This window comes from Oncorhynchus clarkii, chromosome 4, assembly GCF_045791955.1.
Source record: "Oncorhynchus clarkii lewisi isolate Uvic-CL-2024 chromosome 4, UVic_Ocla_1.0, whole genome shotgun sequence".
Taxonomy (NCBI): domain Eukaryota; kingdom Metazoa; phylum Chordata; class Actinopteri; order Salmoniformes; family Salmonidae; genus Oncorhynchus; species Oncorhynchus clarkii.
Window position 1 is genome coordinate 6,789,539 of NC_092150.1, and position 15,599 is coordinate 6,805,137.

The 15,599-nt window shown below is 41.5% G+C and overlaps 1 protein-coding gene across 4 annotated transcripts; it reads right to left on the reverse strand.

Annotated features, from left to right (window-relative positions):
• Positions 1 to 1,007: 1,007 nt before the first annotated feature.
• LOC139406347 (acyl-CoA Delta-6 desaturase-like) lies at positions 1,008 to 15,117 on the reverse strand. 4 transcript variants are annotated; one of them, XM_071148858.1, is made up of 14 exons: positions 14,917 to 14,990; positions 14,127 to 14,221; positions 13,726 to 14,027; positions 8,615 to 8,725; positions 7,493 to 7,690; positions 7,163 to 7,264; positions 6,707 to 6,832; positions 6,095 to 6,155; positions 5,919 to 5,995; positions 5,387 to 5,484; positions 5,136 to 5,232; positions 4,157 to 4,236; positions 3,621 to 3,746; positions 2,884 to 3,398 (listed from the first exon to the last, which is right to left on the reverse strand). In XM_071148858.1, exons 3-14 carry the CDS (start codon positions 13,960 to 13,962, stop codon positions 3,347 to 3,349), a joined length of 1,365 nt encoding a protein of 454 aa, XP_071004959.1. In that variant the 5' UTR covers positions 13,963 to 14,027; positions 14,127 to 14,221; positions 14,917 to 14,990; the 3' UTR covers positions 2,884 to 3,346. The 4 variants fall into 4 exon arrangements, with proteins under 4 accessions (XP_071004956.1, XP_071004959.1, XP_071004958.1 ...); XM_071148856.1 differs by having other exon boundaries at positions 2,885 to 3,398; positions 13,726 to 14,037; positions 14,917 to 15,078; XM_071148855.1 differs by lacking the exon at positions 14,127 to 14,221 and having other exon boundaries at positions 1,008 to 3,398; positions 13,726 to 14,037; positions 14,917 to 15,117.
• Positions 15,118 to 15,599: the final 482 nt, after the last annotated feature.

Sequence of the window (15,599 nt, forward strand, 5' to 3'; positions counted from 1 at the left end):
CTAGTGGTTAGAGTGTAGAGGCGGCAGGGTAGCCTAGTGGTTAGAGTGTAGAGGCGGCAGGGTAGCCTAGTGGTTAGAGTGTAGAGGCGGCAGGGTAGCCTAGTGGTTAGAGTGTAGAGGCGGCAGGGTAGCCTAGTGGTTAGAGCATTGGACTAGCAAGGTTGCAAGTTCAAATCACCGAGCTGACAAGGTAAAAATCTGTCGTTCTGCCCCTGAACAGGCAGTTAACCCACTGTTCCTAGGCCGTCATTGAAAATAAGAATTTGTTCTAAACTGACCTGCCTAGTTAAATAAAGGTAAAAAAATATATATAATAAATACTGGGTCTCATGCCTCAATGAGCTTATCCTCTGCAGCAGAGGTAACTCTGGGTCCTCCTTTCCTGTGGTGGTCCTCATGAGATCCAGTTTCATAATAGCGTTTGATGATTTTTGCGACAGCACTTGAAGAAACTTTCAAAGTTCTGGAAATGTTCTGTATTGACTGACCTTCATCTCTTACAGTAATGATGGACTGTCATTTCTCTTTGCATAATTGAGCTGTTTTGCCATAATATGGACTTGGTATTTTAACAAATAGTTCTGCCTTTTATATACCAACTGATTGGCTCAACTGATTGGCATTAAGAAGGAAATAAATTCCACAAATAAACTTATAAGGCACACCTGTTAATTGAAATGCATTCCAGGTGACAACCTCATGAAGCTGGTTGAGAGAATTCAAAGAGTGTGCAAAGCTGTCATCAAGGCAAAGGGTAGCTTCTTTGAAGAATCTCAAATATAAAATATATTATGATTTGCTTAACACTTTTTTTGGTTACTACATGATTCCATGTGTGTTATTTCATAGTTTTGATGTCTTCACTATTATTCTATCATGCAGAAGAACCCTTTAATGTGTAGGTGTGTCCAAACTTTGTACTGTATTTAAATATATTTCAGTTTAATATTTTATACATTTGCAAAAATGTATAAATACATTCCATGAAATAACAAACAAAAGTGTAAATCGTAGCCATTTATAGTTTATTTGCCTAAGCATGACCTTCATCCACGTACCAATTTGTTTTCCAAACATTTATTTTGCGTGTCAGCAATTAGACATTGTTTAAGTTAGCCCCCTAGTACCCTCCCTACCTGAGCTCTTTATTAAGCCGTGAAAAGCATCTCTCTTCAAATACTGAGGTCATAGAGTTAGCGAAGTTGGGTTATTTCTGTAGCAAATGAAAATAGGCATTTTTATATCAGAAAATGTAGACTTATCATACCCATATGTTAAGAACAGACAACAAATACTTTGTGAAATGTTGTTGAGGTTCTTGTTCTGTAAGGATGAGACCGTTTCTCTATATCCTTCACCACCCGCTGTCTAGCTAAAATGTCTTGCATAGAAGCATTCTTCTGAGAAAGCGTAAGGTGTTTATTTCCTTTCAGAAGGCTGTGTATCTTGTTTTACCGTATTATAATCTAAATGCTAAATTGCAGATTGTGCAGAATATATTGTTGTCATCTCCAAAGCGTCCCACCAGTGTATTGGCGCCGCTCTTTTTTCAAACTATATTATGGTTTTACATTTTATATTTTCTTGTTGAATTCATAATCTCTCCCTTTTAACTGTTCTAATCGTTGTTAATAATACCGAATGTTTTCTAAACCTCCGATGATCAGGTACAGAGTCTGTTAGAGGGGATCAGTTTAAGCAAAGTGAGGTGTACATTTTTATTATTATTTTTAAATCGCTGATCTACAAATAGTCGTCCATGCTAAATTAATAGGCTTAGTGCGATTACGTTTCGTACGCTGCGCCTCCCCGTTTCGTACGCTGCGCCTCCCCGTTTCGTACGCTGCGCCTCCCCGTTTCGTACGCTGCGCCTCCCCGTTTCGTACGCTGCGCCTCCCCGTTTCGTACGCTGCGCCTCCCCGTTTCGTACGCTGCGCCTCCCCGTTTCGTACGCTGCGCCTCCCCTAGTTTAAGAGACCCCCCCCCCCCCCCACACCAAAACACTCCCGTACAACCAGACATTGAATGATTGATTGGAGACAGCTTGTGTCCATTAAAGAGCATTTCCTAGGGGTTTCTGCCTGCAGCCCAGTGGATAGGGTTAGGGTTAGGGTTAGGGTTAGGGTTAGGGTTAGCAGCCCAGTGGATAGGGTTAGGGTTAGGGTTAGGGTTAGGGTTAGGGTTAGGTGGATAGGGTTAGGGTTAGGGTTAGGGTTAAGGTTAGGGTTAGGGTTAGCAGCCCAGTGGATAGGGTTAGGGTTAGGGTTAGGGTTAGGGTTAGGGTTAGGGTTAGGGTTAGGGGTTAGGGTTAGCAGCCCAGTGGATAGGGTTAGGGTTAGGGGTTAGGGTTAGGGGTTAGGGTTAGGGTTAGGGTTAGGGTTAGGGTTAGGGTTAGGGTTAGGGTTAGGGTTAGCAGCCCAGTGGATAGGGTTAGGGTTAGGGTTAGGGTTAAGGGTTAGGGTTAGGGTTAGGGTTAGGGGGTTAGGGTTAGCCCAGTGGATAGGGTTAGGGTTAGGGTTAGGGTTAGGGTTAGGGTTAGGGTTAGGGTTAGGGTTAGGGTTAGCAGCCCAGTGGATAGGGTTAGGGTTAGGGTTAGGGTTAAGGTTAGGGTTAGGGTTAGGGTTAGGGTTAGGGTTAGGGTTAGGGTTAGCAGCCCAGTGGATAGGGTTAGGGTTAGGGTTAGGGTTAGGGTTAGGGTTAGGGTTAGGGTTAGGGTTAGGGTTAAGGTTAAGGTTAGGGTTAGCAGCCCAGTGGATAATGCTTGAAATGCCATAAAAGAAAACCCACCACAAGAAAAAGAAGCCCTACCAATGATGTACATGAACTAATAAGGCTATCAAACAATTACATTTTTATCAAATCGAGTTAACTAGCAGGAGTTGCTAATTTGCTCAACGTGAGCTGTAATTTAAGATTTTTCATACCAAAAAGTTTTCTAAAGAAAATGTTAGCAAAATTAGGTAAACTGAGAAAGGAAACTTTAATTTAACCTCAATTTATTTTTACATGGCATTATAGATTTTAGTTGTATACATGATGTGTTTTGGATATTTTCAGTGTATTCAACACTTTCAGACAATGCGATTAATCACGATAAAAATAAAATGTATGCACTAAAATTTTAAAAAGTTAACTGATTAACTCTGAAAGCCCTAATATAAACCCTGATTTTTTGCTTTGGATCCCCCATTAGACAGCAGCTACTCTTCCTGGGGTCCAAAAAATGATTAAAACAATTACGTCACAACAAAATACAGCATCCGACACAAACGTCTGGGGAAACTATCTCTGTTCGCAGGTGGTTAATCTGCGATGGTTTAAATCCCGTCCAGAGTCAGGAAGGGATTTATTTATGGAGATACGCATCCAGCCACAGATCCCCTGACTTCTTCAGTGACCTGGAGAAGAACAGAGGTGGTTAAAGAACCAGGTAAATCACATAGGAGACTGAGAGCAGCAGGTATCACCTTATGATGTACAATCTATTCCCAGAGGAATAGCACTATACAAGTATTCATTAAAATATGTTTATATTTTATTTTTTTAAACTGAGTAGCTATTTGTCTGCAACTATTGCATACCCGTGGATAAGTAGTGGTATATGTGATGTTACCACTTACCCGACAACATCAATGATGGCTTTCTGCAAAGTCTTGACCTGATAGGGAAGTCCATGTTTCTCACACAAAGCACGAACCAGAGGAGCCACCATGTGGTAGTTATGACGGGGCATGGTAGGAAACAGACTGAGAGACAGAGAAAGAGAGGCAGAGAGAGAGAGTGGGGGTAGAGAAAGAGAGGCAGAGAGAGAGAGAGTGGGGGTAGAGAAAGAGAGGCAGAGAGAGAGAGTGGGGGTAGAGAAAGAGAGGCAGAGAGAGAGAGTGGGGGTAGAGAAAGAGGCAGAGAGAGAGCAAAGGGTATCAGAGTTTCTCAGAGAAACCTCCGTTTCTGAGTAGGATTGTATAAATGTTGTATCTCAACACTATTCATAATTCATTAGTACAAACAACTTAAGTTATATTTAAGATCAAATAAAGCTGAATACTGCCTAAACTATAACCTACTTTAGTATCTGAATGACTTTATAAATTACCATATAAATACAGTATATACTGTTTGACAGACAACAGTAAGGTGGGATATTTGTTTCACCTACTGGTGTTCAATCTGAAAGTTGAGGTGTCCACTGAACCAGTCGTTGAAGGTTGACTGTTCAATGTTGCAAGTAGCACTCAACTAAGACCAGAGAAAGAGACACGTTATAGCTCCCTCTGCTGGAGAACTATAGATGTGGCATGAGGGAACACACTAAATGTATTGGGTAAAGTGTTATGAAATATAATGTCATGTAATATTTTAAATGCTACCTTGGCAGGAACTAATGGGGATCCATAATAAACCCCAGGAAGAGTAGCTGCTACCTTGGCAGGAACTAATGGGGATCCATAATAAACCCCAGGAAGAGTAGCTGCTACCTTGGCAGAAACTAATGGGGATCCATAATAAACCCCAGGAAGAGTAGCTGCTGCCTTGACAGGAACTAATGGGGATCCATAATAAACCCCAAGAAGAGTATCTGCTTCCTTGGCAGGAACTAATGGGGATCCATAATAAACCCCAGGAAGAGTAGCTGCTGCCTTGGCAGGAACTAATGGGGATCCATAATAAACCCCAGGAAGAGTAGCTGCTGCCTTGGCAGGAACTAATGGGGATCCATAATAAACCCCAGGAAGAGTAGCTGCTGCTTTGGCTAATGGGGTTCAGGAAGAGTAGCTGCTGCCTTGGCAGGATGGGGATCCATAATAAACCCCAGGAAGAGTAGCTGCTGCTTTGGCAGGAAGAGTAGCTGCTGCTTTGGCAGGAACTAATGGGGTTCCATAATAAACCCCAGGAAGAGTAGCTGCTGCCTTGGCAGGAACTAATGGGGATCCATAATAAATACAAATGCAGATGGCACAACCCAAAAAAACACACCAGGGCCTGTATTCACTAAGATTCAGTGTAGGAGTGCTGTTCTAGGATCAGTTTAATATTTTAAGATGATAATGAATAGGAATGTATGGACAGGGGGGGGGGGCTGATCCTAGATCAGTCCTCCTATTCCAAGACAAGACCCAGTTGTCTAGTAATGTTACCTGCATGGTGAGCCAGTCCTGGTGTCTCTCGTGATCTATCTCCATAGGAAGATGATTCATCTGGGTCACCCATACAAACCAGTGGCTTTCCAAAAACCTATATATACAGTACAATATAATTATTCAGCCACAATATTATATTACATTATTACATCAAGCACAGCATTGTGTTGTTTTCTAATACTGTAGATAGTTTGAATACAACGAATGAATGAGTTCATCTTTGAGCTCCCTCTCAGTTCATACTTTACCTGACGAAGCTGATCAATGCTACTGAGCCAAAGAAACCAAAGAAGGGATAGTAACAGCAGAAGAAGCGAAGGTAGAAAGTCATCGCCCACGCCAGATCCTTCACAGGAGACAAAGATTGGTATTACGGACAGACATGACCACGTCTGGGGTTCCTAGCAAAGCAACAATTATCACTGTTGATTAGGAAGCTAGACATTTCTGATGGTACAGTCTAGCTTTAGTGCGCAACAAACAAGGATTTAGTGCCCCCAGGTGTGTGCTCTCTCTCTCTCTCTCTCTCTCTCTCTCTCTCTCTCTCTCTCTCTCTCTCTCTCTCTCTCTCTCTCTCTCTCTCTCTCTCTCTCTCTCTCTCTCTCTCTCTCTCTCTCTCTCTCTCTCTCTCTCTCTCTCTCTCTCTCTCTCTCTCTCTCTCTCTCTCTCTCTCTCTCTCTCTCTCTCTCTCTCTCTCTCTCTCTCTCTCTCTCTCTCTCTCTCTCTCTCTCTCTCTCTCTCTCTCTCTCTCGTCTAAATTTAATTGGTATGATATCTCACCACCCAGTTCCGTTGTGAAAACATGGTCTGGAATATCTGGATGGTGAAAAACACTGGAATAACTAGTGGAGGTCCAACTGAAACACAGAAGGATAATATTGGTATTGCTTTTATGTGTTCAATGGAAGTTGATGTGATTCTATACAGAAATCCATGAAACGTGTTCAGCAACTTACTGAGGAAGAAGTACTGGTGTTGGTGATGGTAGGGCATGTACTTCAACTTCTTTATACCATACTGCAATAGACAGAGACGAGGAGTCAGATGGATCTTACACAGAAACACTAATACCGTTTTAACACGACTGAGACAAACGGTTACATGGACATTATTACATGGTTATTTCATGAATATGACATTAAATTAATGAGCTATTACATGGATATTTCATGAATATTACATTAAATTAATGAGCTATTACATGGATATTTCATGAATATTACATTAAATTAATGAACTATTACATGGTTATTTCATGAATATGACATTAAATTAATGAGCTATTACATGGTTATTTCATGAATATTACATTAAATTAATGAGCTATTACATGGATATTTCATGAATATGACATTAAATTAATGAACTATTACATGGATATTTAAATACTACATGGTTATTTCATGAATATTACATTAAATTAATGAGCTATTACATGGATATTTGAATATTTCATGAATATTTAGATTATTATGCAAATATGACATGAAGTCAGATGGGTCATAAAGCACTAAGGTTGTTGGTTCCTGCAAGGATCACATACAGAAATATATTATAGTGATAACTACCTCTACAGGCTGTTTGTCTCCCAGGACAAAGACATGCAGTGAGTTGACATCAGGATCTTTACTAAACACGTTGGGCTTAGCGTGGTGCTGGAAGTGACGATGGTTCCACCAGTTAGCAGAGGCACCCTGGAAACACACAGCTACTGTTACTTATTAATGGTACACACAATTACACTTACTGTAACTTACAACTGTTGGACACTACACGAAATAAGGCTAATGTATAACAGTGAACTTTGAAATGTAACACTGCTCTGGTGAATGTAGGAAAGTGAAAACACAGATTAAACCTAGTCCTAGAGTAAAATGTACTTTCAAAGCTGATTATCCATTGGGAATGGTTTTCAGTCTAGAACTAGGTTTAAACTGTGTCCGGTTAACTTAACCAAAGAGTAGCAGAAGATCAGCCTAAAGAAACAGTATTGTCAAATGTCCAGCCATTGTCCAGCAGCCTACCTTTAGGTGTCCAATGACAAACTTGTGCAGTACGTGATTCCAGCTGGATGTCTTGCAGACTGACAGGTGGCCGTAGTCATGCTGCAGCCAGCCAGCCTGGGACTGAGAGGGAAAAAGAAAGGCAGATTTTGAACGGTGTCTGAAAGGTGGTTTGGTAACCCTATGGCTAACATAAACCCTCACCATAACCTAACCTCACCACCCCTAAACTTAATCCTAACCCGAACCTAATCCTCTAATTCTAACCTTAATCCTAAACCTAACCATAACCTTAGATCCCTATGCCTGTCAAATATCTTCTTGTACTCCCTAATAATAGTGTAATGGTACCTGAGATGTGGCCAGCATGAGGGAACAGAGCAGTGTGAGGCTCCAGCTGGTCCCCCAGACCCAGAGCAGGCCCAAAGCCAGGGCCTCTAGTAGCAGGATGTGGCCCAGGTAGAGGCTGAAGAACAGGGGGCGGGCACGGAGGAGACCCTCCCTCTCCACACGGTCGCGCAGGGCCTGGAAGTCCTGCACCAGTACTGCCTGTATGGGTTAGAGGTGATCAATAATCAATACAGACGTATGAAGTCTATCGCAATTAATCTGTCCTTGATTTCAGGAGGCGAGGAGATAGCAGAAAGACAAACTGTGATAGAGCCAAGTGGATGGATGATGTTGAAAGGGATGATGAATTGAGGGAGTGGAGGAGGAGGACAGGAGGGGGATGAGGACAGTGTAAATTGAGAAGAGAAACCTGAAGAGAAGAAGAAATGATGAGTAAGGAAATAGGAGTAACAGAAAGATGTAAGACTCCTGAATAGGTAAACAGACAGCAGGCAGTGGGATATCTGGGCACATAGACAGACTGGTATAATGTGCCCTAGTTATAGGGACATCTGGGCATATAGACAGGCTGGTATAATGTGATCTAGTTATAGGGACATCTGGGCATATAGACAGGCTGGTATAATGTGCCCTAGTTATAGGGACATCTGGGCATATAGACAGGCTGGTATAATGTGATCTAGTTATAGGGGCATCTGGGCACATAGACAGGCTGGTATAATGTGCCCTAGTTATAGGGGCATCTGGGCACATAGACAGGCTGGTATAATGTGCCCTAGTTATAGTAGATGACAGACTACATTTCTGGGAGGTAAATATTGTGGATGGAGATATTTAGACATCACACCTGCTCTTACCACACTCTGACACATTGTAGAAAGTATCATTCTGCACAGCATTCAGTCTGAGAAGCATGTAATTCCCTATCAGCCAGAGAAAGACAGGCCTCACGTTGGTCCCCGGGTCCCTACCTAAACCTACAGTATGCTAGAGTGGGAGTGATGCTATGTCAGAGGGAGAGATGCTGTAGGCTTCACATTATGTTTCATTATGTAGCCTACAATGATGTATGTTATGGGTGTGATGCTATAGAGGGAGAGAGATAAAGATGGGCCTCCTCACGTTTTTCCCATGGTCCTGGCTGGGCTCTGTCGTTGCCAGCTCTCCAATCAGCAACGGCTTCAGAAACTTCCTGACAAAATTAGGATCGGGATGGAATGCGACAAATGCATCCTACAAATCAGAGATATAGATTAATGAGATTAGTTAAGAGGTGATCACGATTTTAGGATTCAACAATGTACAATCCCCTAACAACAAGTCTAATATGTAATACAGTCACAATGTACTAACAGGGGTTTACTGGGCCCAGGCCCATAGTGGTGGACCCAAGAGGAAGCAATTTAAAAAATATATATATATATATATATATAGTGCCTTGCGAAAGTATTCGGCCCCCTTGAACTTTGCGACCTTTTGCCACATTTCAGGCTTCAAACATAAAGATATAAAACTGTATTTTTTTGTGAAGAATCAACAACAAGTGGGACACAATCATGAAGTGGAATGACATTTATTGGATATTTCAAACTTTTTTAACAAATCAAAAACTGAAAAATTGGGCGTGCAAAATTTTTCAGCCCCTTTACTTTCAGTGCAGCAAACTCTCTCCAGAAGTTCAGTGAGGATCTCTGAATGATCCAATGTTGACCTAAATGACTAATGATGATAAATACAATCCACCTGTGTGTAATCAAGTCTCCGTATAAATGCACCTGCACTGTGATAGTCTCAGAGGTCCGTTAAAAGCACAGAGAGCATCACGAAGAACAAGGAACACACCAGGCAGGTCCGAGATACTGTTGTGAAGAAGTTTAAAGCCGGATTTGGACGCAAAAAGATTTCCCAAGCTTTAAACATCCCAAGGAGCACTGTGCAAGCAATAATATTGAAATGGAAGGAGTATCAGACCACTGCAAATCTACCAAGACCTGGCCGTCCCTCTAAACTTTCAGCTCATACAAGGAGAAGACTGATCAGAGATGCAGCCAAGAGGCCCATGATCACTCTGGATGAACTGCAGAGATCTACAGCTGAGGTGGGAGACTCTGTCCATAGGACAACATATACAGGACAACAACGTATATTGCACAAATCTGGCCTTTATAGAAGAGTGGCAAGAAGAAAGCCATTTCTTAAAGATATCCATAAAAAGTGTTGTTTAAAGTTTGCCACAAGCCACCTGGGAGACACACCAAACATGTGGAAGAAGGTGCTCTGGTCAGATGAAACCTTGCGACAATGCAAAACGTTATGTTTGGCGTAAAAGCAACACAGCTGAACACACCATCCCCACTGTCAAACATGGTGGTGGCAGCATCATGGTTTGGGCCTGCTTTTCTTCAGCAGGGACAGGGAAGATGGTTAAAATTGATGGGAAGATGGATGGAGCCAAATACAGGACCATTCTGGAAGAAAACCTGATGAAGTCTGCAAAAGACCTGAGACTGGGACGGAGATTTGTCTTCCAACAAGACAATGATGCAAAACATAAAGCAAAATCTACAATGGAATGGTTCAAAAATAAACATATCCAGGTGTTAGAATGGCCAAGTCAAAGTCCAGACCTGAATCCAATCGAGAATCTGTGGAAAGAACTGAAAACTGCTGTTCACAAATGCTCTCCATCCAACCTCACTGAGCTCGAGCTGTTTTGCAAGGAGGAATGGGAAAAAATGTCAGTCTCTCGATGTGCAAAACTAATAGAGACATACCCCAAGCGACTTACAGCTATAATCGCAGCAAAAGGTGGCGCTACAAAGTATTAACTTAAGGGGGCTGAATAATTTTGCACGCCCAATTTTTCAGTTTTTGATTTGTTAAAAAAGTTTGAAATATCCAATAAATGTCGTTCCACTTCATGATTGTGTCCCACTTGTTGTTGATTCTTCACAAAAAATACAGTTTTATATCTTTATGTTTGAAGCCTGAAATGTGGCAAAAGGTCGCAAAGTTCAAGGGGGCCGAATACTTTCGTATATAGTCTTTTCTTCACTGCAACCTGCAACCACAGGAGGATTTGAGTGTAGACAGCCTGCTGCTACTCTGCTAATCGTCAGATGGTGGAAGGAGAGAAGGTAGAGTGCCCACGTGAGTAACTTGTGAGGCCCTGCCTTGATTGGGTAACTGATTAAGAAAAAATACAAATAAAACAGTATAATAAATGTGGCTGGTAAATTGTCAGGGGCCCAAGCCCATAGGGAGTCCAAGAGGCAAAAAAAATTACAAAATTAAATAAAATAAAAAAGTTTTTCTTTATATAATTTTTTATCCAATCAAATCTCTCAAATTTCAAAATATACCAGAGAGCATCATTTCGCCACAGGGGATCAACAGTTTTTTTTTTAAATAACTGGATTAAGTTTTATCACAAGCACATAAAGGTAACTGCCAAAATAAAGGAAACACCAACATAAAGTCTCTTAAAGTGAGTTGGGCCACCACGAGCTGCCAGAACAGCTTCAATGCACCTTGGCATTGCTTCTACAAGTGGACCTAAACCATGCCAGGAAAATGCACCCCACACCATAACATATACTTTGCATCCCTCGTTAACGCAAGTGTTTCCTTTATTTTGGCAGTTGCCTACAGTCTGGTTAGGCCGCAGTTTGGGCAGCATGTGCACCATATATACAGCTTGTTGGGGCCATAGACATATAATCCATAGGAAAGGTCTTGGAACCTCTTACCCTGGCAATTTGACAGTTAAACTCATGGATACACTAGCAATGGATGCCAGTCCTGACTTGACCGGAAACTGCCATCTATGGATTATATTTCTATGATTGGTTGCAGCTATCGGTTTGCGTTTTTGCCAATTTCAAAATACAATCGCGGGAAAAAATGTACAGTTTGGAAAGCAAATGGCTCTCACTGAAAACAGAAGACTAGACAGTCTGAAGAACTAATAGAAACAAAGTTTTTTTTTGCTCACATCAACACTGTTTTTCATAGCTCATCTTGAGATAGGCTACTGCGACAACAAGCGACCAGAAGCGCATCGGCCATCACCGTGAGTAACCTATGGCTTCATCTTCATCATTAGGCGAGTCAGTGTGACACTGGACATTTTACTTGGTTGCCTACTGTAGCTTATGAGAGATTATATATATATATATATGCACACAGTTGAGGTCGGAAGTTTACATACACTTAAATTGGAGTCATTAAAACTTGTTTTTCAACCACTCCACAAATTTCTTGTAAATAAACTATAGTTTTGGTAAGTCGGTTAGAACATCTATTTTGTGCACGACACAAGTCATTTTTCCAACAATTGTTTACAGATTATTTCATTATAATTCACTGTATCACAATTGCAGTGGGTCAGAAGTTGACTGTGCCTTTAAACAGCTTGGAAAATTCTAGAAAATGATGTCATGGCTTTAGAAGCTACTGTTAGACTAATTGACGGCAATTTAAAAATATATATATATATTTCACCTTTATTTAACTAGGTAGACTAGTTGAGAACAAGTTGAGAACAAGTTCTCATTTGCAACTGCGACCTGGCCAAGATAAAGCATAGCAATTCGACACATACAACACAGAGTTACACATGGAATAAACAAAACACAGTCAATAATACAGTTGAACAAAATAAAACAAAAAGTCTATATACAGTGAGTGCAAATGAGGTAAGATAAGGGAGTTAAGGCAATAAATAGGCCATGTTGGCAAAGTAATTACAATATAGCAATTAAACACTGGAATGGTAGATGTATGCAGAAGATGAAAGTGCAAGTAGAGATACTGGGGAGCAAAGGAGCAAGATAAATAAATAACTAAATACAGTATGTGGATGAGGTAGATAGATGGGCTGTTTACAAATGGGCTATGTACAGGTGCAGTGATCTGAGCGGCTCAGACAGCTGGTGCTTAAAGCTAGCGAGGGAGATATGAGTCTCCAGCTTCAGTGATTTTTGCAGTTCGTTCCAGTCATTGGCAGCAGAGAACTGGAAGGAAAGACAACCAAAGGAGGAATTGGCTTTGGGGGTGACCAGTGAGATATACCTGCTGGAGCGCGTGCTACGAGTGGGTGCTGCTATGGTGACCAGTGAGCTGAGATAAGGCGGGGCTTTACCTAGCAGAGACTTGTAGACAACCTGTAGCCAGTGGGTTTGGCGATGAGTATGAAGCGAGGGCCAACCAACGAGAGCGTACAGGTCGCAATGGTGGGTAGTGTATGGGGCTTTGGTGACAAAATGGATGGCACTGTGATAGACTGCATCCAGTTTGTTGAGTAGAGTGTTGGAGGCTATTTTATAGATGACATCACCGAAGTCGAGGATCGGTAGGATGGTCAGTTTTACGAGGGTATGTTTGGCAGCATGAGTGAAGGATGCTTTGTTACGATATAGGAAGCCGATTCTAGATTTAATTTTGGATTGGAGATGCTTAGTGTGAGTCTGGAAGGAGAGTTTACAGTCTAACCAGACACCTAGGTATTTGTAGTTGTCCAGGTATTCTAAGTCAGAGCCGTCCAGAGTAGTGATGCTGAACAGGCGAGCAGGTGCGGTATTGGAGTGGCCATCACAAAGCCCTGACATCAATCCTATTGAAAATTTGTGGGCAAAACTGAAAAAGCATGTGCGAGCAAGGAGGCCTATAAACCTGACTCAGTTACACCAGCTCTGCCAGGAGGAATGGGCCAAAATTCACCCAGCTTATTGTGGGAAGCTTGTGGAAGGCTACCTGAAACATTTGACCCAAGTTAAACAATTTAAAGGCAATGCTACCAAATACTAATTGAGTGTATGTAAACTTCTGACCCACTGGGAATGTGATGAAATAAATAATAGCTGAAGTTTACATACACTCAATTAGTATTTGGTAGCATTGTCTTTAAATTGTTTAACTTGGGTCAAATGTTTCAGGTAGCCTTCCACAAGCTTATATATATATACAGTATCCTCCAAATATTGTACAATCTGTAAGATGCTTCATGGGCCTGGGCTATTGTTTGTTTGAATTCAAGACCAGATTGATCTCAGTTTGTCAGTCAGAGCTGTGATTTCTTAATCCGGCCCTGGACATGTCATACAATGACAGGCTACTAAACGTGTCTAAATTTACAACATTAAACATGTGCATAGGCCTGGATGAAGATCAACAGTCACATTGGAATAACTTGAGAACATTTGACCAACAACTTCCATAGTTAAGCTACTGACCGTGGCATCTTCTCCAGCAAAGTGACTGATGACCCTGATGCCCCCTGGGTGTCTCTTCGCCCACTGGGTAATATTATAGACCTTCCTGTCGATGACCAACCACTTGTCGCTTCTGTGGCAGTGCTTCTGGACCTCTTCCCAGGTGTAGACTGCACTGCCACCTCGCCCTTCATCGGGCCCAACCCCGTCACCCTTGACCGGCTCGCTTGACTCCGTCTGTTGACCTCCGCCCCCCATCCTCGGTTCTCTCTGCTCCACTCACACCGTCGCTGTGTCGGCTGCACTCTGTCCAGTCCGTCCAACTGAAACACACTGAGGACCAGTCAAATGCAACGTACAGAGAGGAAGTCAGGGAATGGAATCAGAATCAGATCATGCTATCTGAGTCAAGTCACACCTACATGGTGAAATGGTGTGACTCTTCTACAGTTTGATGTTTATTGGGATGAGTCTTGTCCTAGAGGCAGAACTGGGAGATTTCTGTTTGATGGGCCAGCTGCAAAGTAAGTGAAAATAGGCTATATTGTAAAAAATAATGAAAACAAAAATGCACTTTTTGGTCTTCATTTAAGGTTAGGATTCTCAATGTGGTTAAGGTTAGGGTTATATTTGATGCCTTTGTGCTGTGCCAGCTAGTGACCATCCTGCAGAGCTGCCTCCAGAACATGAGTCATGACAACAACAAAAAAAAACGCTAACCTGCGATTATTCTGCCAGAGGGTAGAGAGATGTTCTCAATTAAATTTGGTCAAAATATCGAATGACTAATATCTGAGCATTCTGTGTGGAGTTTCTATTCTAATATGTTAAGCATCGATGCAATTTACCGCGATGTTTATTTGTAACACTTTATTAGAATAGAGACAAAGAGCATTGGAATGTTCTCATCAATAAATTAAAGAAAACAGAGATGCGCCATTGTTTGGGTATGGACTCCTCTTCCGTTCCGCACATGTTTGCCGAGTTTTATATGACACAGTACAAACCATTGAGTGTTTAATTTTAATGTCTGTATATAATGATAGACATGTAGACTATCAAATTATAAAATCGAGTAGTCTATTGGTGTGTCAGCCCTAAAAGAAATACCTAGATTGCATTACATTAAATAAGGCTATATTACTATCAACAATAGAACGCAATTATACAATGATGATTCGAATACAGAATGAATAGAATAGACGCACTCACCAATATTCCCAGATGTCCAATCCTCACGTTCTTGACTGCTCGTTCCTTCTTATTCATAAAAATACATGAACTTCATTCTGATCACCAGTCTCGTCATTTATCCAATCAAATCATCAGTCGGCCATTAAAGGTAGGCCTATCTCTCGTTCCATAACGCCCTATAGCTCAATCAGTCATTCACCCGCTCGTTCACTATACAATACCAAACCGATCATTCGAGGGTCTCTAGTCCAATGGGATTATTTCAATAGACCCCTGGCATATCTGCAATTGGTTAAAAAAAGCCCTTCAGGTCTGTCAATCATCCACACATTTCAACCAATCAGAACGCTTGGATGCACTCCAGGGCCCCACCCCTGACACATCGGCTAAGTGCGTGTCTACACGTTGTCTCAAGAAGAAGAACAGCCCCCTTGATGCTTTAGTATGTAGTATGTTGTTAGGGGTCTTCCTGGGGTGTATACAAAACATAAAGCATGACATAATACATATTTTAACCTTTATTTAACTAGGCAAGTCAGTTAAGAACAATTTTGTATTTACAATGACGGCCTACCAAAAAGCCTCCTGTGGAGATGAGGGCTAGGATTAAAAAAAAAAAATATATATATATATATATAGGACAAAGCATACATCACGACAAGAGAGACACCACAACACTACATAAAGAGAGACACCACAAC